The sequence below is a fragment of the Indicator indicator genome, chromosome 30 (assembly GCF_027791375.1).
Source record: "Indicator indicator isolate 239-I01 chromosome 30, UM_Iind_1.1, whole genome shotgun sequence".
NCBI lineage: Eukaryota > Metazoa > Chordata > Aves > Piciformes > Indicatoridae > Indicator > Indicator indicator.
The window spans coordinates 6,688,491-6,709,311 of record NC_072039.1 but is presented as its reverse complement, the minus strand read 5'-3'; the positions used below and the strand labels follow the sequence as shown (position 1 = coordinate 6,709,311).

At 57.5% G+C, this 20,821-nt stretch overlaps 1 protein-coding gene across 1 annotated transcript; it reads left to right on the top strand.

Moving 5' to 3' along the window:
• Window positions 1-626: 626 nt before the first annotated feature.
• MLXIPL (MLX interacting protein like) lies at window positions 627-20,207 on the top strand. Its single transcript, XM_054394565.1, has 17 exons — window positions 627-922; window positions 6,660-6,766; window positions 6,919-7,001; window positions 7,198-7,287; window positions 8,011-8,055; window positions 8,335-8,533; window positions 9,743-9,820; window positions 14,181-14,395; window positions 14,474-15,068; window positions 15,675-15,748; window positions 16,187-16,370; window positions 17,041-17,153; window positions 17,325-17,444; window positions 17,754-17,881; window positions 18,258-18,381; window positions 19,485-19,614; window positions 20,086-20,207. The coding sequence occupies exons 1-17, from the start codon at window positions 627-629 to the stop codon at window positions 20,205-20,207; spliced, it is 2,703 nt and encodes a 900-aa protein (XP_054250540.1).
• The last annotated feature ends 614 nt before the right edge of the window (window positions 20,208-20,821 follow it).

Genomic DNA, 20,821 nt, shown 5'->3' with positions numbered 1-20,821 from the left:
GCGCACGGCTCAGTGACCTGCTGTGCCTTGTGCTGAGCTGGGTGCCCGTTGCTATCATTTCGCCTGTTTACGTCCCTTAATCTGTATTTGTTCCCTGGGAAGTGCGGGGAGATACACGAGGGCAGAGGCACTGGGTAAACACCGCCTGCTCCTCTCGCTGCCAGCGCTGGGAGCAGCCATTAGCCCCAGGTAAACAGAGCCGACTGCCAGCGAGCCCACGGCCACCGGACAGGGGGGCACAAGGGACCCGCAGCCGCTCCTCCCCACCTTTGCTGGGGGAAATAAAAGCCAGGGCCAAGGGGCATGTTGCGAGAGGATGGTGGCACAGAGCTGAGCCGTCGCTGGCAGGGTGCCGAGTCCTGGCTGACGGTGCACCGGGGGAGGGATCGGGCAGCACTGCTATAAATAGGGCAAACGGAAAGCTCTTTGGAGCTTGGTCTGGGGTGAGGCGAGCAGCACCGAGGAGGAGGAGGGGGTGTGGTGTCCCGTCCCGTCCCGTCGCGTGTTTGGGAGAACAGTGCCATGTGCTTGGTGTCAACGCAGCGCTTGTAGGGCTCCAGCACAAGCAGAACGTGGACTACAGCGCTGGGACAGTCTAACAAGGGCTCCCCAGCAGGTGCTGGGTGATGGCAGGAGCTCAGGTGGGGCTCCCGGGGCACTTCCCAGAGCCTTCAGTGGGGCCATGCCCTGTCTCCGACTCTGACTCTGACTCCGAGGATGCAGCTGTGGGTGGCACAGGAGTTGGTGCCGGGGCGCAGAATCGTTCCCAGGTCATCCACAGCGGGCACTTCATGGTGTCCTCCCCGCACAGCGACTCTCTGCCCCGCCGGCGCCACCACCGCGCCGAGCCCAAAGCGGCTGATCCCCGGAGCATCGACCCGACCCTCACCCGGCTCTTCGAGTGCATGAGCCTGGAGTACAGGTGAGTCCCGGGCGCCCTCTCACTGGCCTGCACCTCACAGACCTCCCGCCAGCTCTTTGCAGGCATGAGGCTGGCTGAGCCCTACTGCCCACCCCTCCCTCCACCCCCGACAAAACTTGTGATGTGCAACATTTTGGATATTAGAAGAAACTCCTTCACAGAAAGGGTTCTCAAACACTGCAACAGGCTCCTCAGGAAGGTGGTTGAATCCCCACCCCTGGAGGGGTTTGAAAGACACAGAGCTGTGGTGCTGAGGGACGTGGTTTAGACCAGATTTGTTAGAGTTAGATAACCGTTGGACTTGATGACCTTAGAGGTCTTTGCCAACCAAAATGATTCTATGATTCTGTGTTCAAATATTGCCATCCTGGAGGATGCAGGAAGAGCGAGCTGATGCTGGGCTGTTGACCATGGAGCTAGGTGAGAAGTTCCTCCTCTCTTTATGTACAGCTTAACCCTCCTCCAGCTTCCCATGAGATATGGAGTCACTGTGTGCAGGTGTAGCACCCTCACAACCAGGTCCTGCACACTCTGTGGAGCAGCAATAACCCTGTGGGCAGCCAACACTCAGTTGGCAATCTAGCCAAGAGCTTTCTGTCCTTGACTCTGTCCACTTGTCCCAAGGTTACTCCAGGACATGCAGCAGCATTTGCTGCTGGATGGCTGCATGAGGGTTTGTCCAGCCTGTCCTGAAAGCTTCCTTCCTTCTCTCCTGCAAAGGCAGATGAGTGACTGTATTGTTTCCCCAACCACAGAAATCTCACAAATCTCTTAAGACCAGGATGCTTGGGACTTGCTCATCCCACAGCTTTTGGGTGACAAGAGAGCCTGCATCATGTCTCTTAGTGCCTTGGTCCACGTTCTTGGAGACACCTCACCTCTTCCGGCAAGGCCTGAGGCTTTTGAGTTCTCTCAAGCATGACACTGGGACGCTGTTGGCCTTGCTGTCTTTTGCTCTTCCAGCCCCCATACTTGCTGTACTCTGATCATTCCTGCTTGGTTTGGATGAGCAGACACTGTTCCACCCCAGGTGCTCAAGCTCTTGACTGCTGAGATGTACTACAGGCTTGATGTGCCTCTGAGCTCCCAGGCAGAGGGGAGAGGGACAGGGTGCAAATGCAGGCAGAGTGGACCACAGCAGCTGTAGGCCACCCATGGCTGGCCATGGCACTGCAGACTCCATCACTCCAGATGTCTCTAGCCCTTTGACACTTTCAGGACCTTGTTTTCCTTCTGCACCACGCACACACCAGCCCCAAGCCCAGCACCATGGCAAGCTGTAACTGCACTTGGACAGTATCTCTCAGTGAGGAGGATCCATATCAGCTACAAAGCATTAGTGCCACCACTGATGGCCACCCTGAATGTCTTCTGACTGCCTTGGTGCAAGGCTAGGTCTTGCTCAGCACCCATGGAGCAATTCTTAGTCTGTCTTGCACCCCACTAGGGAGTCATTGACAGTGGATGTTCTCTAAACTTCATACTTAGTTCTACCCTCCTTCCATCTTCAGAGATGCTCCCCTTCCACTTCTCAGCTGTCATGCTCTGCAGCTTGCCAGCACCCTGAAAACAAGATGACAAGCACTGAGCAGGATCAGGTGAACCTGGACCTGCAATGCAGTGCTGGATATGCCTCTGCACAAGTGGGCCTGGACTCTGGCTCTAGAGCTGACCACTCTGCTGGCTAGCTTCTCTTTGGGCATTTCCTCTCCCCTTTGGAAACCCATGGCACCTTTGCTAACACATTTTTGACAGCCTTGTAAGCAGTGGTCAGAGAAACATATCAAAGGTGGAAAATGGGCTTTAAAGATGCATGGCACACCTCTACTTTTAGTCTTACCTAATTTGATACTTCTCTGCATCATCTGCCATCTCACACCTTCCCTCCCAGCCAGCTTCTTCAGAAGGGCTGTTGGTACAGCACAGCCCAAGCTGGAGTGGCCAGCCAAGTGTCTTCCTGTCTTCAGGAGTCATCCACAGTTATGCCATAGACTAACTCCCTAACAAAGCAGAAGCCACAGGAAGGGATCAGTTGGGAGCATTCAGGTAAATTGTGCTGGCCAGGAGTCTGGTTCAGACTTAGGGAGTCACTTTCTCACCACTCAAGACTTTACTGCTAGGACCAAAGTTCTTCTTTCACAGAGAGTTGTTCCAGTGAACCAAGGGGCACCTCAGCTGACTCACTGGCTCCCACTTCACACGTTCATTTGGATGGGTTTATCCCTGCAGCTTGGACTCTAAATGTCCCACAGCAGAGTGTCAGACACCAGATTCTATAAAAAACATCATTTAATAGAGTCATACAGGAGTGGGAACCAGCTGGAGCTAGGTGACCCCAAACAAAGAAACCCTTGGGCACTTACAGCCTTACAGACTCTGCACCCACCTGTCCTGAGCTCTTCACCAGTGGTGATTTCTAGTCTGGGATCTTCTGTCTTTCTGGATTCCTTCTCTGTCTCCAGGCAGGCTGTTAACTGTTCTCATCTTGTGAGGCTGCAGCTTCTGCTGATGGTTGGTGTCCTCCTTATCTTCTGGTTTCTGCTAGCTCTGGAGGCCTCTTTTGCTTAACTTGGTGAAAGTTCAGAACTGGTGGCCTAAGGCTTCAGCAAACAGCTGCTCAGCCTTGCAGCAGATCCACCACATTACGCTGCAGCCTCTGTGGCCCAATGTGGGATCAGTGACTCTGAGCAAGTTGTTCTATTTAAAACTTACTTCTTTGAGCCAAATGACTGCTATTGCTTAACAGGAGGCACCTCTGGAGTTCATAGTCCAACCCCTGGGCAGGGCAGGGCAGGGCTAACTCCACAGCCAGATCAGGTTGCTTGCAGCCATTACTCTGGTGGATACCAAAGATGGTGAGGCCACCACCTGTCCAACCTCTCCCAGGGCTGCACCAGGGAAGAGGGGGGTCCATGCCTCTAGGTGGAGTTCCCCTTGTTCCAGCTTCTCTCCTTTGCCTCTTGTCCTTTCTTGGTGCATGTCTGAGAAGTGTCTGACTCCATGTCCTCCACAGCCTCCTTCAGGTGGCTGCAAGCAGTATGTAGGTCCTCTCTTCACCTTCTCAGAGTCACCAAGCCTGGAGGTATTTAAAAGATGAGTAGATGCAGTGCTGAGGAACATGAATTTAGAGGTGGGCTTGGCTGTGCTGGGTTATCAGTTGGCCACAGTGATCTTAAAGATCCTTTCCAACTTAAATGATTCTGTGATTCTCTTCTTCAGGATGAACAAACCCATCACTCACCCTCCTCTTCTGTGATGTACATTAGTTCCCAACCGTCTCAATACCTTCCTGAACCTCCCTCTTTTCTTTTAAGGACCAATCTGGACACAATATCCAGACTTGGACAAAGCAGTGCTGAATAGAGGGGAACTATCACTTCTCCTGCCCTGCTTCTTGAGCTGTGACTTGCAGCCAGCCCTCTTTGCTGCCCAGGCTCACAGCATTTCAAAGGCAGTGCACAAACCTCTCTCTAAACAGCACCATTGTTCAGGCTGGAGCTGAAGAGTCTTTTGGGTTCCTGTAATCCATCTCCAGCATTCCTGCACAGCACTTCACAGATGTTCCTGGCAGTCAGAACCTGCTGTTGTCCCGCCATGGGCTGGACTCTACCTCCCCCTCTTGCTGGGAGACAAATGCTCTCTTGCTGCAGTAACTTCTCTCTTCAGGTGCTTCCTTGACAAGCTTTTTGGGGAAGAAATTGTTCCTAATGTCCAACCTAACCCTCCTCTGGTTCAACTCGAGGCTGTTCCCTCTTGTCCTGTCACTTGTTACCTGGGAGAAGAGACTGAGCACCACTGCACCCAGCTTGGCCCACACTTATCCAGCTTCCCAGACAACTATTTCCAAGAGGATTTAAATGACTTCCCTTCTCATCTGGGGCACTCCATGCTCACTTTGCATGGAGGGGCAGAACTGGAAGGGCAGAGGCACTCCTATCTGAGAGCAAATACACCAAGCAGCTCCCTATCTAATCCCCAGCACAGTTTAACAACACCTTTGTCACAACCCTGCCCTCAAGTGAACCCAGATGCACCCATGCCTGCTGGGGGTGAGCTTCCCTCCCTCCAAGGCAGCAGCACCATGAGCAGCCTTTTCACCTGTGCAACACACAAAAGAGCTCATTCAGACAGGAGGAGTTTGAGGGTGGCATTGAACACGGACAATTTTTTTGCTTGGGAATCCTTTTCAGGAACGCTGTGGTTTGATTTTTAACTTTCTTTGCCAGACTCTGGATTTTTAAAACATAATAATTCAGTAAAAGACTTGATTTTGGCAGCAAAATTTTGTGAGAGAAAAGCTGTCCTCCTCCAGCCAGCCCAGGACCAACCTGAGTCCCAGCAGCCTGGGAAGGAAGGGAAGTCTGATGGCCCCACAGCAAATCCTGCTCCTGCTGCACTTGGGATGGCTGAGCAGCTCCTCAGCTTAGCTGTTCCCCTCCTGCTGCCACACATTTCTCTTTGTGCAACCCTACATCTCAGCAGATCATTCCTTCCACCTCCTCTTGCTGGTTGATGGAGAGCCAAATACTCACTTTGCCATGAAGGCAGGGGCAGCACCTTGACATCTGGAGGGTCTGAATGAATCATGCAGCAAACAAGGTGCTGCTGGACAAAACAGAGTCAGTGCTGCCCCACATTGAGCTTGGTCCCAGGCTGAGCCCTGCTCCCTCCTCACTCCATCCCACCATGACCCCCTACCTGTGTCCCCATTCCTCTGGCAGCATGGGGCAGTGAGGCCCCCAGCCTGTTTGGGGGATCCCAAACCTTTCTCACAGCTCAGCATGGGGTTTGCATCCATCTCCCAGGGGAGATAATTTCAGGGAAGGGTAGGGCCACTTTGAAGGCAAACCAGGGAGCAAAGGTCAGGCTGATAAGCCCCAAAACTTGAAGGATCATAAATGGGGAAAAAAGGTGGTTAGTGGCAAAGCCCAAAGGCATCTGCTTGCTGCCTCCAGCTCCCACAACAGCTCCATGGCCACAGCCCTACCAGCCTCGTGTGTGGCAGAGGTGCCCAGCTGTGGCCTGTGGGCTCGGGCTGCTCCTTTAAGCTGACTGTCAGAGTGAGTGGCACCACAGAGGAGTGTGGCTGGTGGCCTTGACTGGCAGGATCTGGCCATGTGCCTGGGAAATGCATCCCTTCCATTGGTTCCCCTGCTTGACAGCACCAAGCTGTTTGCCTTGTGCTGCTGGGGAAAGTTCAAACTCCTGGTGATAGCAGAGTGGCCACTGTGCAGCCAAGTCCTTAACTCTGCCAGCTGGAATCACAGGGACACAGGTCCTCCCCCAGCCCCTGGACCATGGATCAGGCTGGGTCTCCCTAGGGACAACATCTCCACCCACCCCTGTGGGTGCTCCCAGGCACATCCCTGCTCAGTCACTCTCAGTATAAAAGGGGAAGTCTGCTGAGGATGGAGGCTCCTGCTCCTTCTCTTCCTTCTCCTTCTGCTTCTCTCCACCCCTGGAGGGGCTTGCTCACCATCCTGCCCCCCAGGACTGCTTTCCCATTTATTGTGAGGAGCCCATATTCCCTGGGCCCAGTGGAACTCTATGTATTGGCACTGGGATTAGTTTGGCTCTTGCATTGAATCTGTTCTCATTTCAACCCCAGGGTCTCCTCTCCTGTCCCAGTCCCTTCTGTGCTTGTGGGGAGCAGGGGGGTGTCACTGGGTGACAGAGCAGCTGCTGGTTTATGCTGGGTGTAGGCTAAATGGAGACAGTCCTTTGCTTGGAATTTTAGTGGGAAGCTGGTGTCTCCTAAGTGGAAGAATTTCAAGGGGCTGCGACTGCTTTGCCGGGATAAAATCCGTCTCAACAACGCTATCTGGAGGGCCTGGTACATCCAGTGTGAGTACAGGGCCAGAGCCCCTCTGGCTGCCCACTGCTGGGCAGTGCTGGCTGGCACAGGGCTGGCAGCAGGGCAGTGCCGGGTGGCAGTGCAGGCATCCTGCCCAGGGAGGGAGCCGTGGCTGAAGCCAGCTGTGGTATTCCCTGTGCAGATGTGGAGCGGAGGAAGAGCCCTGTGTGTGGCTTCATCACCCCCCTGGAGGGCTCGGAGGCTGATGAGCACCGAAAACCAGAGGTAGGGCACAGCCTCCGGACCGGGAGCAGGGCTGGGTGGCAGAGGTGGGAGCTGGGAGCACGCAGAGGGCAGAGCTCCTTGTGTTCCACAGGTGTGCTGGGAAAAGTGTTTCTGATGTGGCACAAGGAGACCAGGCCTGGCTGGAGGGGGGATGGGGCTGGGGGCTCAGCTGTGACCCCCTCTCCTGCCTCCCCAGGCTGTTGTGCTGGAGGGCGACTACTGGAAACGCCGCATCGAGGTGGTGATGAGGGAGTACCACAAGTGGAGGATCTACTACAAGAAGCGGGTGAGAGGCTCTGCCCATGCTGCCCCCTGCCCCACAGCGGTGCCAGCGGCGGGATGGGACATCAGAGTGCCCAGTGTAGAGCCGTGGCTGACCAGGTGCAGAACATGGCAGGCTCCAGGCTCTTACCAGCATGGGAGGGGGATGCCAGTGAGGGGAGCTCAGTGGAGACCCCATCCCCAGCTGCCCATGATGCTGCAGCATGCTCTGGCAGCCTGCCCTGGGCTGACTGTGCCCTGCCTGGTGTGTGACCCAGGGTGTGATTTGGCAGAGCAGCCACAGCACAGGTGTTGGGCTGGGTCAGGCAGGGCCATGGCTCACCCACAGCACCCTGGCTGGGCTGAGATTTGCTGGTCACATCTCACCCTTGCCAGGCAGGCCAAGTGGATACACATCACTCCAGGTGCACACTCTCAGGCAGGCTGGCACCATGACCTTGACCAGCCACTACATGACCAGCCACTCATTCAAGACTGGTAAAAGCCTGGGGTGCCACTGGCAGGCAGCGTGCTGGCAGCCTCACACTGCCACCCGCTGCTGGTCCCACCACAACTGTGACTGCTCAGCCCAGGCCCCGTAAAGACAGAGGTGAACTCATGGCAACCATGCCTAAGCCCTCCAGTCACCTCTCTCCTGAGTGCTGTCCCCCTCTGCCCTGCCCCTGGCTCTGCCCTGCACCATGCCCATCCTGGCTAGAGGGTGACACAGGCTGTCTTCTCCTTCCAGCTCCGAAGGTCCACCCGGGAGGGAGACATCTCCAGTCCAAAGAGGGTGAGTCTGCTAGGGAAGGGTGAGGAGGGGAGAAAAGGAAGGTACAATGTGGACCCCTGCACTGGGCAGCTTGGGAGGAGGGCATATGAAAGACCCAGGGTGTGATGAGCTCAATGGGGTGGGATGCCAGGCGCTTGGGATGCTGGATTCACCCTTCTGAAAGCACCAAATGTGCCAGGTGAGAAACTCTGGGGTGAGAGCTGACGGCAGCTGGGGAGCCAGGCATGGACCCTATCTATAAGAGGTGCCCACCTGGTTCCTTGGCTCCATCTCCTGCAGGATGAGGATGGCTGGAGGCCAATGGAGCAATGGTGCAACCAGCTCTTCTGCAACGTGGTGCCCATGCTGCTTGGGGATGAGGAAGAGGAGCCGGGGAGCAGGCAGCACTTTGACTTGGACAGCTTCCTCTCAGACATCTCTGACACCCTCTTCACCATGACACAGACACCCAGTGCCCACCAGGCACTCCCTGAGGATGGTAGGTGCCCCAGACCATGCTCTAGCAGGATGTGGAGAAGGAAGTCCAGGCAGGTAGCACACACCACAGCACCTTGCTGTATCTTGGCTTACCTCCTGATGGCTGCTGCCTGTGTCCTTTGGGCAGACAGGATGGGCTGGCATCCCTCCTGCCCCCTCCAAATGGAGCTCTCCTTCCAGCTCTCCCTCTATGTGAGCAGGGCAGGAACATCTCCTCCTAGTGTGGTTTGACTCCAAGCAGCAATTAAACACACAGCCACTCACTCAGCCTCCCTGCAGTGGGATGGGGGAGAGAATTAAAACCAAGCAACAACAACTCCTGGGCTGAGATAAAGACAGCTTAATGGGACAGAAAAGAGAGGGGGAAATAATAATAATGATGGCAATAAAAACAACAACAACAGAGATGATGGAATGTACAAAACAAGTGATGCACAGTTGCTCCCCATCTGCTGACAGATGCCCAGCCATGGTGTCCCCTGGCCAGCTGCCCCCAGTTTATATACTGGGCATGACACCATGTGGTGTGGAATACTCCTTTGGTTTGTTTGGATCAGCTGTCCTTGTGGTGTCCCTTACCAGCTTCTTCTGCCCTTCCAGCCTCTTCTGGCAGGACAGTGTGAGAAGCTGGAAAGTCCTTGACTGAGCATAAACACTGCTCAGCCACGACTAAACCATCAGTGTGTGACCAACACTATTCTCACCCTAAATCCAAAACACAGTCCTGCACCAGCTACTAGGAAGGAAATCAACTTCATTCCAGTCAAAACCAGGACACCTCCTCTGGGGTCTCCCTAGGGACCAGCCAGGGCTGTCCCAGGTGGGATGGGCTTTGCTGCAGTAGCTGTGTGAAGAACCTTGCACCAGACTCCAGGGCAGGGCTGCCAGCCCTGGGTAAGCACCAGGCAGGTCCTGGACCAAGGATCAACCTTTTCCTGGAGTTCTTGGACACTGGAAGAGGTCCCAGAGGTGCTGGTGGGCTGGGTGGTGGGAGATGGAATAGGATGGCCCTGGATCTCCACAGGGTGGGCACCCATCCCCCAGCTCATGCATGGCTGCAGGACAGGGTGCAGCGATGCAGGGTGATGCTGGGGTGTCATGGAGGGGTTGCAGCCAGGCAGGTGGGAGGGCAGTGGTGGGAGGAGCTCTGAAGTGGGGTCTTGGGGGTGCAGTGACTGGGCTCTGATGTTCCTGCTCTGCCCTCTTCCAGTGTATGTTGGGAATGCTGACATGATCCAGCCAGACTTGGCACCCCTGCAGCCCAGCCTGGATGATATGGAGATCTCAGGTAAGAGCCAGCTCAGATGTGGCATCACATCCTACATGGCCCAGCACAGCCTGCACCCCGTGGCAGCCCAAAATGAGGGGGTCAGAGGGCTGGTCAGGCAGCAGCAGGAGCTCCTGAGGCAGCCAGAGAGCACAAGACATCCTCTGGCATGGAAAAAAACGTGGTCCAGGGTGCTGCAGGACAGAGGCTTGTCCCTGCCAGGCTAGCCCAGAGACAAACTTGGCACTGGTGTCCAGCTGGGGTAAGGGGGCTGCCAAGAGGAGCACTGGGAAATGGGCAACAGCAGCCTCCTCCCATGGGGCTGCCAGCAGGCTCTGAGCCAGGAGTGTCTGTGAGCACCACGGAGTCATCTGGGACATGTCCTGGTCCCAGCTGTGTGGTGCAGTGTCCTCACCCACCAGGGCAAGGCACTTGGGGTGCATGCTGCACCTGGGACCAGCTCTGCCCTCAAACATGCTGCTGCCCTGGGCACACTTTGCAGGGCAGGAGCTGGTGTGGGTTGGCAGCCCTCCCAGGTAGCTGGTGGCCTCGGGCAGCACCAGCACCTCTAGGACCCCTCTGTGGGCACCCTGCAAGCTCCAAAACCAGCCTGCACTTCCTTCAGCAGGAGGAAACCAGGCTGCTTGCACCACATGGCTGCAGGGTGATGCAAGACCAGATGCTGGCGGGGAGCAGGCTGGGGCAGTCTGATGTGCCAGGCAGTGGGATGCCCTGGGCATGGATGGTGTGGGAAGGCTCTTCCAAGCCTTCCTCAGCTCATTCCCTCCAGAGGTCTCATCAGGATAAACCCTGCTGGAAAAGTCTGACCCCACTGCTGGCTCTTTGCCTCCTTTCCTCAGGTGCCTCACATGGGCATCAGTCTCTGGGAGGTGGGACAGGACCAAATGGGTCCAACTGACACTTGACAAGTGTCCTTTCCCCAAGAGGTCCTGCACACTGCTGGAAAGCTGCACCAAGCCCTTTTGAGTAGCACTTTGTCACAATGGTGTCACAAGAGCAGCCCCAGCAGCTCTTTTTGTGAGCTGCCAGCTGCCCTTTGTGCCAGCAGCACGCCACAGCCTCATGCTCAGCAGGAGATGACCAGGGACATGCAATGCCCATCTGATCCAATGTATTTGGATATTAGAAATATCTTCTTTTCTGGAAGGGTTCTCAAAGACTGGAACAGGCTTCGCAGGGAGGTGGTTGAATCCCAGGAGGTGTTTCAAAGAGGCAGAGATGTGGTGCTGAGGGTCGTGGTTTAAACGTGGCAGAGGTAGAGAATGGTTGGACCTGACAACCTTAAAGGCCTTTTCCAACCAACACAATTCCAAGAATTCTATGGGCAGCCCAGATGTCCTTTTTTTTCCCTCTGCATTTTGCTCCAGGGAGCTGCCTGGGAGTGGGATCAGTCTTGCTGCAAGCCATTACAGAATCACAGAATCAACCAGGTTGGAAAAGACCTTTGAGACCATCAAGTCTACCCTATCACTCCACACCACCTAATCAACTAAACCTAAGTTCCTCATCCAGTCTTATTTTAAACACTTCCAGGAATGGTGACTCCACCACCTCCCTGGGCAGCACATTCCCATGGCCAATCTCTCTTTCTGCGAAGAATTTCTTCCTAACACCCAGCCTGAACCTCCCCTGGTGCAGCTTGAGACTGTGTCCTCCTGCCACTGGTTGCCTGGGTGTGGTGGGTTGAAAATTCCCCCCAGCATTAAATTTGCCAGACCAGCTCAGGATGGAAGCAAATGACTACCACACTGGGAGAAGAGACCAACCCCCACCTGGCTACAACCTCCCTTCAGGTAGTTGTAGACAGCAATGAGGTCTCCCCTGAGCCTCCTCTTCTCCAGGCTAAACACCCCCAGCTCCCTCAGCCTGTCCTCCTAGGGCTGTGCTCCAGACCCCTCACCAGCTTTGTTACCCTTCTCTGCCCTTCTCCCATCTCAGGAAACCCACTGCACCCCTTCCTCTTCTGCCCATGCCCAGCAGCTCCACACGGGGGGACTGCTGGAGCTGGGGGTGGTCTCAATGCCAGCTGGGGACAGGAGTGGCACCATGGGGTCATGGGAGAGGAGATGGTGGGTGAATGCTGGGTGCTGGGTGGCAGAGCTGCAAGTGCCAGCCAACCCAATCCTGTCCCCAGGGTCACTTTTCTGGCAGGCTGTGTGATGGCTTTCCATGGCTCAGGGGTGGTGCAGAGCACCCTGGTGCAAGCGTGCGGGATCGGCACCGCGACAGCCGGTGCAGGGTTGGCACAGGGTTGGCACAGAGTTCCTGCAGGGTCACAGGGCTGTCACCATGCCTGGTGGCTGTGGCAGAGCTCAGTGCCTGTCACTCAGTGTGTGCACATCAATCCCCAAATGAGGAAGCAGCTCGTGTCTGCGGCGGGTGCCGGAGCACGGCGCAGGCTGGATGGAGATGGCAGAGGCAAGGGAGCAGCCCGGCCCCATGCCCTGCTGGCACCACGCTCCAGGTAGGACCCATGCTGGGCACCGGGGTGCTGGGAGCTAGGCTGGCCAACCCACAGGGTGGCATTGGCCCATTGCACTGCAGGGCTCTCCCAGAGCCCGGGGTCGGTGCTGGAGGGTCCTTGGTTGGCAATGGGCTCTGTGGCTCTGATCCCATTGGAGATCAGCCTCAGGCTTGGATGTGATGTCAAAGGTGTGGTGTGCCATGCACATGGGCTCTTCTCCCTTGAGGAGCAAGGTGCCATGGCCATGCTGTGCTGTCTGGGAGCGGGTCAGAGTGATGCAGTGGTGGAGAAGAGTGTGGGCAGGAGCTGTGGGGTGGGGAAGGGGCAGACGGTGGAGGACAGGGCTCTGAGGGTCTGCCAGCCACCCTCCATCCCTGCAGCACAGTGTGAGGCACAAGAGGAATTGAATCTGCAGAGCTGGGCACTAGAAATGCCTATAAATACCCACGGAGTGCAGGGCACAGCCTGCTGTGGGCAGAGAGGAGGGCTGGGGACAGCATGGAGCTGGGTGCTGTGCCCTGGGGAGGCTGAGACCCTGCCTGGCCACATCGATGGCAGCCCATGGAGAGGCAGGGGTGGCTCTGCCACTTTCCTGTGGGTTCACCATGCCCTTGGTAGGCGGAAGAGGCAGTGTGAGGGCTGAGTGTGGCAGCTCAGAGGTGGCACTGCCCCGACTCACATTAGTGTTATCCTTGGCTGGCAGCACATGGCACTGCCAGAACCATCACCATGCTCAGCCCCATGGCATCCCACTCAGCTGGCAAATTTACAGCTTTGGTGTAGGTTCAAAAGGGTCTCAGGTCTTTGTGGGTTCCAGACAGGGCAACCCACATGTTGGAGTCTGTGCCATGGCCCGAAGGGAGAGCACAGTCCTAGCAGCCCTAGTGCTCAGGGCATGGCTGCACACACCAGGTAGGCAGCAACACAGGGCTTGGTGGCAGCATTGCTTGTGCCAGCCAAGGGGTTGAGAGTGTGCCTGGGTATTCCCCAGAGAGGATTTGAGTGCCTGTGTCCTGGAGCGGCTGCTCAGGCACAAAGCCTGTGCCAGGGGCTGTCGGGCAGCTGCCTGCAAACTTAGCCAGCACTCCTGCTCCATCCTACAAGGAGGCACATAGCAGCCCCACAGTCATCCTTTCCAGAGAAAACTCTGCCATGGTGATGCCCAAGCCAGCACTGGCACAGGCAGCAGCACCAAACACTAGCTGGAGGCTTGTGTGGGGCTGATGTGCCCAGGCAGCAGGTTTCAGCAGGAGGCAGCAGGTTTCAGCAGGAGGCAGCTGCCCAAAGCTCCCATCCAGCCCTTTCCCTTCGTGCCACGGTGTCTGGGCCTGAGGAAGGAGCAGGGTTATGGGAGGGGGAGAGAGGAAGGGAGAGGAGTCATGGCAGGGTCACGGGGCTCGGCCTGGGGACGGCCATGGGATGTGGTTAGCCACAGGCTGCACGCATGGCAGTGCCAGGGCAGGGAGGCAGGCACTCAGCACCACTCCAAAGGACTGTGCCCCACGACTTGGGGACGCTGTGACCTGATCCTCCCTGCCCTCCTGCTATGGCTGCCCTGCAGTCTGGGTGTCACAGTCCCTGCCCCAGCCCAAGGCAGGTTCAGGAGGGGTGGCACAGCCATGGAGCCCCTGGGAGTAGCCCTGGCACTGGAGCACACAGTGCCCAGCTAAGTGTTGGGGACAGGGTCTCCACCCCTGGGTGGCATCCTGGATGGCTTTTCCTGTCCCCATGCATGTGGCAAGGCTGGGCCTGGGTGCGTGAGCTGCCTCTTCCATACTCCAGCATTTCACAACCCCAGTGCCAAAGCTGCTGGCAGAGCTGGGGGCTGTCCCAGCCCCACAAGGTGAAGGTGGGACCAGTGCCTTGATGGCAGGGCCATTAACAGGGTATGGACAGGTCTCCTCATGCCTGTCACTCTCTCTTCACTTGACCCTGCAGATATCTTCACCACCTATCGGACACCAGCATCACAGACACAATCAGGCTACCAGGAGCCACCTTGCTTTGTGCCCATGGCTGATCCCCTGTTCAGCAGTGGTGGGGCACTGATGAGTGCCCGCGAGCTGCCCACAAGCCCTGAGGCCCCAGTTCCATCCAGCAACCTCCTCCAGGTGAGCAGGGTCCTGGCCTGTGGTCCACAGCTGCCAGTGCCCCAGCCACCCCTCCTGACCCTCTCGTGTCTCCCACAGCCCAGCAGTGCCTCCCAGCTCAGCCTCCACGATGCCTTCCTGAGCCCCGAGCTTCCCCCAGCCCCCCTGCCCCCTGAGCCCCCTGCCACAGCCCCCAGCAGCCTCAGCCCCCAGCTCCAACACAAGCCTGCACTGCAATATGGCCTCCCCAGCAAGTGCCTTGACTTGGAGTCACCAGGACCCCACTATGCCCCCCCCAGCCCATCCCCTGGGGCACCACTCCTGGGCCCAGACCCCCTCTTCTCCCCTGCCTCGGCTCCCCGTTCCAAGTTCTCCTTTCCCAGCTCACCTGGCCCCTCGCTCCTTACCCACTCTGCCTCCCCCCTCTCAGCACCCTCCTTTGCCCCCCATGCCCCTCCAGGATTGGGCTACACTGCAGGCATGGTGCCCCCAGGGTATCCCAGCCTGATTGCTCCCCAGCTCCCTCCCCCTGCCCTGCTGGGCGACCCCAGGTTTGCCCCCCCAAAGGGGCTGCCCCAAGGTGGGGGCGGGAGGCCAAAGGTGAAGCCTGGTGGCACCAAGGTGAAGAGGGGACCCCCAGCATCACCCCACTTGGCTGTGCCCAACACTTGCCTGAGCCAGCTGCTGACTGCAGGTAATGGGGCCGGGGGCTGTGGGGGGGACACTGAGGTGAGCTGAGGGCAGGGAGGATGCTATGGGGGAGGATTGGAGGGGGACCCCACTTTCTATTCACTGGGGATGCCAAGCAGGTCATGCAGCTGTCCCCATGGCATGGCAGTGCCAAAACCAGGGGTGAAGCTATGACCAGAGAGGGCCCCCTGGCATCAGCAGCCTCAGGAGGGGCCAGGTTGGCACCAGGGCTTGGGCATGGGCACCGCTGATAAGTCTCTGTGTCCCCAGCCTGGTCATCATGGCCCTGTTGGCATGGATGGGCTGAGGAGTTACAGGTAACTTGCCCAGCTTCCTGCCCCTGTGTGTGATGGGACAGGTCCCATGCCCCAGGTTGTGTCCCCAGCACTGTGCTTGGCTGGGGAGAGGCTGAGGATCCCTGCCTGCACCAAGGGTCCCAAGGGCATCCCTGCTGCACAGACCTGCTTCATCTTTCTCTTGGGTAGGCAGGCAGGGAAGGGGCCACAGCAACACCAGTCCTGGGGGCTGGCTGTCCTGTGGGGCAGGAAAGGTCACCAGAGCCCAGACATCCTCACACAGCAGTGTCCTTCTGCTCCCTGCCCTCTTGTAGCCAAGGAGGACCCAGCCCTGGATGCTCCACCCCTGATGGGTGCAGGACTCATGCCCTCCTCCCCTGTCTCCCCGGTAAGCAATCACCTGTGCATCAGGCTGGGAATTGTACCCCTACTCAGGTCAGAAATTGCCCTTTCCTGATTGCTGGGGCAGGGGTAGAGATGGAGCAGGTTGGGAGGTGAGACTCTGTGGGGTCACCCTCTGCTGTGTGGTGCTGGACAGGCAGGAGGGGAAGCAGGGGGCATGTGGCTGGGGAGGCAGGAGTCACCTGCATGGTTTTACCATAAAAGAAACAGCACAGAGGTGGGAAACGCCTCACTTGCAGGACCTAGCAATGCTGCCCTGGGCCGATGGGGCTGGGGCTGCCTCTGCAGATGGTGGGATGGAGCTTCACAGGCCCCTTCCCAGTCCCCTTGAAGAAGTTTGACTGCCAATGCCTGGGCACTAACTGACCAAACATGTGCGAGACACTGGCCTCCCAACCTCCCATTTCTCTCTGCCTTCTTCCAGCAGCAGAGCACTGTCCCTGAAGTCCCTGCCACCTTCCTCTCCAGAATGGCCCAACTGAGCCCAGGACTGGCTCCTGGCTCCATTCCTTCCCAGGCAGTGCCAGCACCAGTGCCGCTGGCAGGCACCCAGCCAGGCTCACTGCTAGTCCCCAAGGTGGAGCGGCTGTCCCCAACGTCGACTTGTGGTGAGTCTGAGGCACCCCAAGAAGCTCCACAGGGCACTAAACTTGCCCCAAACATTGTGGGAATGTTTCATTTCAGCTTCAATGCCAGCTAGTGACATTTCTGAGCACAGATGATTCCTTTCCACAGGAGAGGGCAAAGTGCCTTCACCTGCCTCCATCCACAGGGAGAAAAGCAGAAACAGGAAAAGACCAAAAAAAAAAAAAAAAAAAAGGACAAAATGTCAGACTGTGGTTTTGAAAACCCAGAGCTTGGTTTCTGAGCAGGAAGCACCCTGCTTTCACCCACAGAAACCAGAGCGGTGGCTGGAAACCAGGTTCTGATGTCCTTCCCAGTTTCATTTTGGTGCTGCAGATTGCAGCCTCACTGCCCTCGGGATTCCCTCCTGGCAATTTCTACCTCCTGAAATGCTGGGAATTTAAAATGTCACATCCCTGACATTCCTGTTTCCGAGCAGTTCTGAGTGGCATTTTGGGATAAGACAAAGCAATGAGACATGTTTGGATGCTGGATCAGAGCAGCTTCATCAGCAGAGCAAGGTGGCTGCTCTGGAGCTGGGGTAGAACTGGGGGCTGCTCCTCTCTGCCCATCCCAGCATGGGACCCTGGTGTCAGCCCATCATGAGGGGCTGCTGCTGCCCCCCTCCCCAGATCACCACCTTTCCTTTGGCAGGCAGCGACTGGCCCAAGCCCAGCCAGGCTTCCCCAGGACCAACTGCCAGGCTGGGCACTGGCATCACCCCACGCCACCCCATACCCCGTCGGGGCCGGCCTGATTCCAGCAAGGTATGGCAGGAGCAAGAGCTGTCCTGGCTGTTGGTGCACCACCTCTTTCCTGTAGCCCCCCAGACTTCACCCCTCCTTGCTCTGAGCTTCGGACAGGCCTGTGCTCAATGGGCCTGGTGGCCCAGGGGCTGTCCCTGGTGCCAGGAGGCAGCTGACAGCCCTTGCCCGCAGACGGAGAGCCGCCGCATCACGCACATCTCCGCCGAGCAGAAGCGGCGCTTCAACATCAAGCTGGGCTTCGACACGCTGCACAGCCTGGTGAGCACGCTGAGTGCCCAGCCCAGCATCAAGGTGAGTGCCCAGGGCTGCACCACCGGCCAGCCCTGGGCATGCAGGGACAAGATGTGTCACCTGAGGCTCCTGACCTGTGCCCCAGTCCAGGGGCAGAAGGCTGCGAGTACACACCAGGCACATGGAGACCAGCAGGGTGCAGCTGTACCAGGCTGGGCTGGGCTCTGCAGCCTGTGGCAGAAGCTGCCAAGGCTCAGCAGCAGCAAACGTGGCACCTTGCACTGCCAGCCCTGCTGCATGAAGTGCAGGGTGCCTGCCGCCCTGCCCACCCAAGGGCTCCCTTCACTGTCTCACCCTGTGGCCCTGTAGGTCAGCAAGGCCACCACCTTGCAGAAGACAGCAGAGTACATCTGCAAGCTGCAGCAGGAGCGGGCAGCTCTGCAGGAGGAGGCACAGCGGCTGCGGGAGCAGATCGAGGAGCTCAACAGCTCCATCAAGTAAGGGAGGCACAGCTGGGGGAGGCAGGAGGAACCCACTGCCTGCACCGGAGTAGCCAGGCAGGGCAAGCAGCAGCGCTGGGGAGGCAGGGATACAGCAGGGCTCCTGACCACCTCCTGGGACCTGCATTTGCCTCTGTCCTCCCTCAAACCCTTCTTGTGTGAGGGATGATGCCCGAAAGGCAGCACTGTGTGAGATCATAACATGAGGCCATGGCCAACAGCTGCTCTGGAAAGGGGAAAACTGCCTACCCACCCCTGCTAAGAGCTGAGGTCCTGTCAGAACCTCTCCCCATGGGGTCACCCCTATGGCTCCCAGCCTCCTGAAGCCATGTTGAGGGTTCAGCAGACCCACAGCACTGCTTGTGCCCCGCAGCCTGTTCCAGGAGCAGCTGCCTGCCACGGGGGTGCCCATCACACGCCAGCGCTTCGACCAGATGCGCAGCATGTTCGACGACTACGTCCGCTCCTCCACGCTGCAGAACTGGAAGTTCTGGATCGTATCCTTTGGGGCCAGTGCCTGCTGCTTGCTCTCACCTCTCCTCTGAACTCTATGTCCTCTGCTTCCTCTACAGCTCCCATGTCTGTGAAGTCCCTGCAGCCTGAGAGGCTCTGGGGACCACAGGGAGAGGTTTCCCAGCCAAGGGCATGTGGTAGAAACACACTGAGGTGATGTGGTTAGGAGAAAGCTTCTGATAGAAGGGAGCAAATGGAGTTAGGAGTAACTGCTCAGTCCTTGGGGAGAAGGAAAGTTGCTGGCAGAGCTGAGCTCATACAGGGAAGAGCTCCTGGTGACAGCGCTCTGAGACACAGCAGCCATCAACTAAGGATTCGGAAAGGTCTAGACAAAAATATGGGCATATAGTGGCTTGGTTTTGGTGGTTGCATGGAACACCCTGGAGCCCTAGATGGGACACAAGTCTGGGCTCCACATGATAGAAAGGATGGAGGGGACCAAGGGTCATGAAATAAGTGATTAAAGGGCTGGACCTGCTTCTGCATGAGCAGGGATTAAACTCACTTCCAATACCTGACCCAATGCTTCCAGTCCAGGCAAAGCAGAGGTGATTCCCGAGGCAGGGTTGAGGAGTGCTGTGGAGCTCTTTCCACAGAACACTGAGTGTACTGAAACCAACATGGAGAACATGCTTGTGGTGGAAATACCTGATGTAGATTACTACATACACAAAATCACCAGTCCCCAGCTGTGTGGTACCTGCAGGCTGGGAGCACTGGGAGAGCACACTGGGAACACTGGTGTCATGCCCTGCTTGGGCACTTTAGAGGACACTGCACTAGCTGTCTCTTTGATCTGCTCTGGAAGAGTTATCCTATGTAATCCACTACTTCTGGCAGCCCCAGTCATGACAGAGATTACACAGCTCTCACACTCCCTGCCCTGGGTGTTGCTCAGATCCCCATAACCCCACCAGTATGGGCTTATGCCCAATATGATCTGCAGGGAGGAAGGCACCCAGCAAATCTAATCCATGGCTGGGCAGGGAGCTTTGTCCTGTGGCCTGGAGAAGGATGCTGCCCACATCTGACAGGAGGGAACCACGGTCTTGGCAAGGATGGTCCTTAACTTCTCTGCTCCCATCAGTTCAGCATCATCATCCGGCCCCTCTTTGAGTCTTTCAATGGCATGGTCTCCACAGCCAGCATGGAGAGCCTCACCCAGACATCTCTTGCCTGGCTGGACCAGCACTGCTCCCTCCCAGCACTTCGGCCAAGTAGGTGGCCCTATGCCTGTCCTTGGCACTGTGAAGAGGCAGGGCTGTCCTGCTGGCACAGACTGATGAATCAAAGGGGCAAAGGATAAGGGTGTCCTGGGGGGCCATATGGCTGGTGCTGCACCGTGCTTCTGCTGCATGGGGGGGGAAGCAGCCGTGGGACATTCAGGAGTTGCATGCTTGGTGCTTTTCCATGTTCCTTTCACACCAGTGCTCCAGCTGAGCTGGCTTATGCTGCCCTAACCAAAGAGCCCATGTCCTAGCTGGGCAGGGCTCAGCCCTCCCCAAAGCCCCACAGGGTGGGTTTCCCATTGCCCTTTCTGCTGGAAACTGTGGCAAGAAGCTGTTTTGCTGTGCCAGGAGCTGGAGCAGGGAGGGAAAGTGCCATCTCCCCTGGGATGGGTTAACCCAGCCCCCTTCCAGACCCCAAGGCATGCAGGTGCAGCTGACATGTCTCACGTTTTTCCACAGCTGTCCTGAGCTCCCTCCGGCAGCTGAGCATTTCCACCTCCATCCTGAGTGACCCAACCTGCATCCCTGAGCAAGCCACACAAGCAGTGGCAGGGAGTGGCCGTGGTGGCAGCTTCTCTTAGGTGCTCCTAGAGCGGCTTGCCCAACCTTGCCAAGACCCTCGATGCTGCCAGATGAGTGCCTTCCAGTGCCAGCAAGGAGCCCTCAGTGGGGTCACCGTGGCCAATCTGCTTGAGCAAGGCAAAACCTGAGGACATGGAGATCCTTCTCCAATGTACACTGTTTCAGGCAGTCCCTGCCTGCGAAGAGACAGGAGCCCTGGTCCTGCATACCAGGCCCTGCCAGACCCCAGTGTGGCTGGTACAGCCTGGCACCCTGCCTGCCTGCCCAGAGACCTGGGCAGGGGGAAGCTGCTGGACGGTGGGGCCTGACCATGCTGCTTGATAAAGGACTCGCTCTGCCTACAGGTCCCAGTGTGGTTCTTGCTGCCCCAGGTCTGCTCTGGGTCAGGGCCGGGGGAGGCAGGACTGGATAGAAGCACGGGCAGGGGTGGGCACGGTGAGGAGGGCTACGGCACAAGGGGCTAGCAGAATGAGGGCAGGGGTGGGCAGGGGCATGGCAGGATAAGAGTAGAGGCAGGAATAAGCTGAGGACTGAGGGCAGGGGCGGACAGGGACAGGGCAGGGTGAACGAAAAAGCAGACAGGGTGAGGGCGCAGGGCGACAGCAGGGCGCGG

Bases quoted from the DNA above. Each gene is read 5' to 3' on its own strand.
- MLXIPL (XM_054394565.1), top strand. From the start codon at position 627: ATGGCAGGAGCTCAGGTGGGGCTCCCGGGGCACTTCCCAGAGCCTTCA. The intron at 8,056-8,334 runs GTGAGTCTGCTA...CATCTCCTGCAG, and splicing joins ACATCTCCAGTCCAAAGAGG to GATGAGGATGGCTGGAGGCC. The intron at 19,615-20,085 runs GTAGGTGGCCCT...GTTTTTCCACAG, and splicing joins CCTCCCAGCACTTCGGCCAA to CTGTCCTGAGCTCCCTCCGG.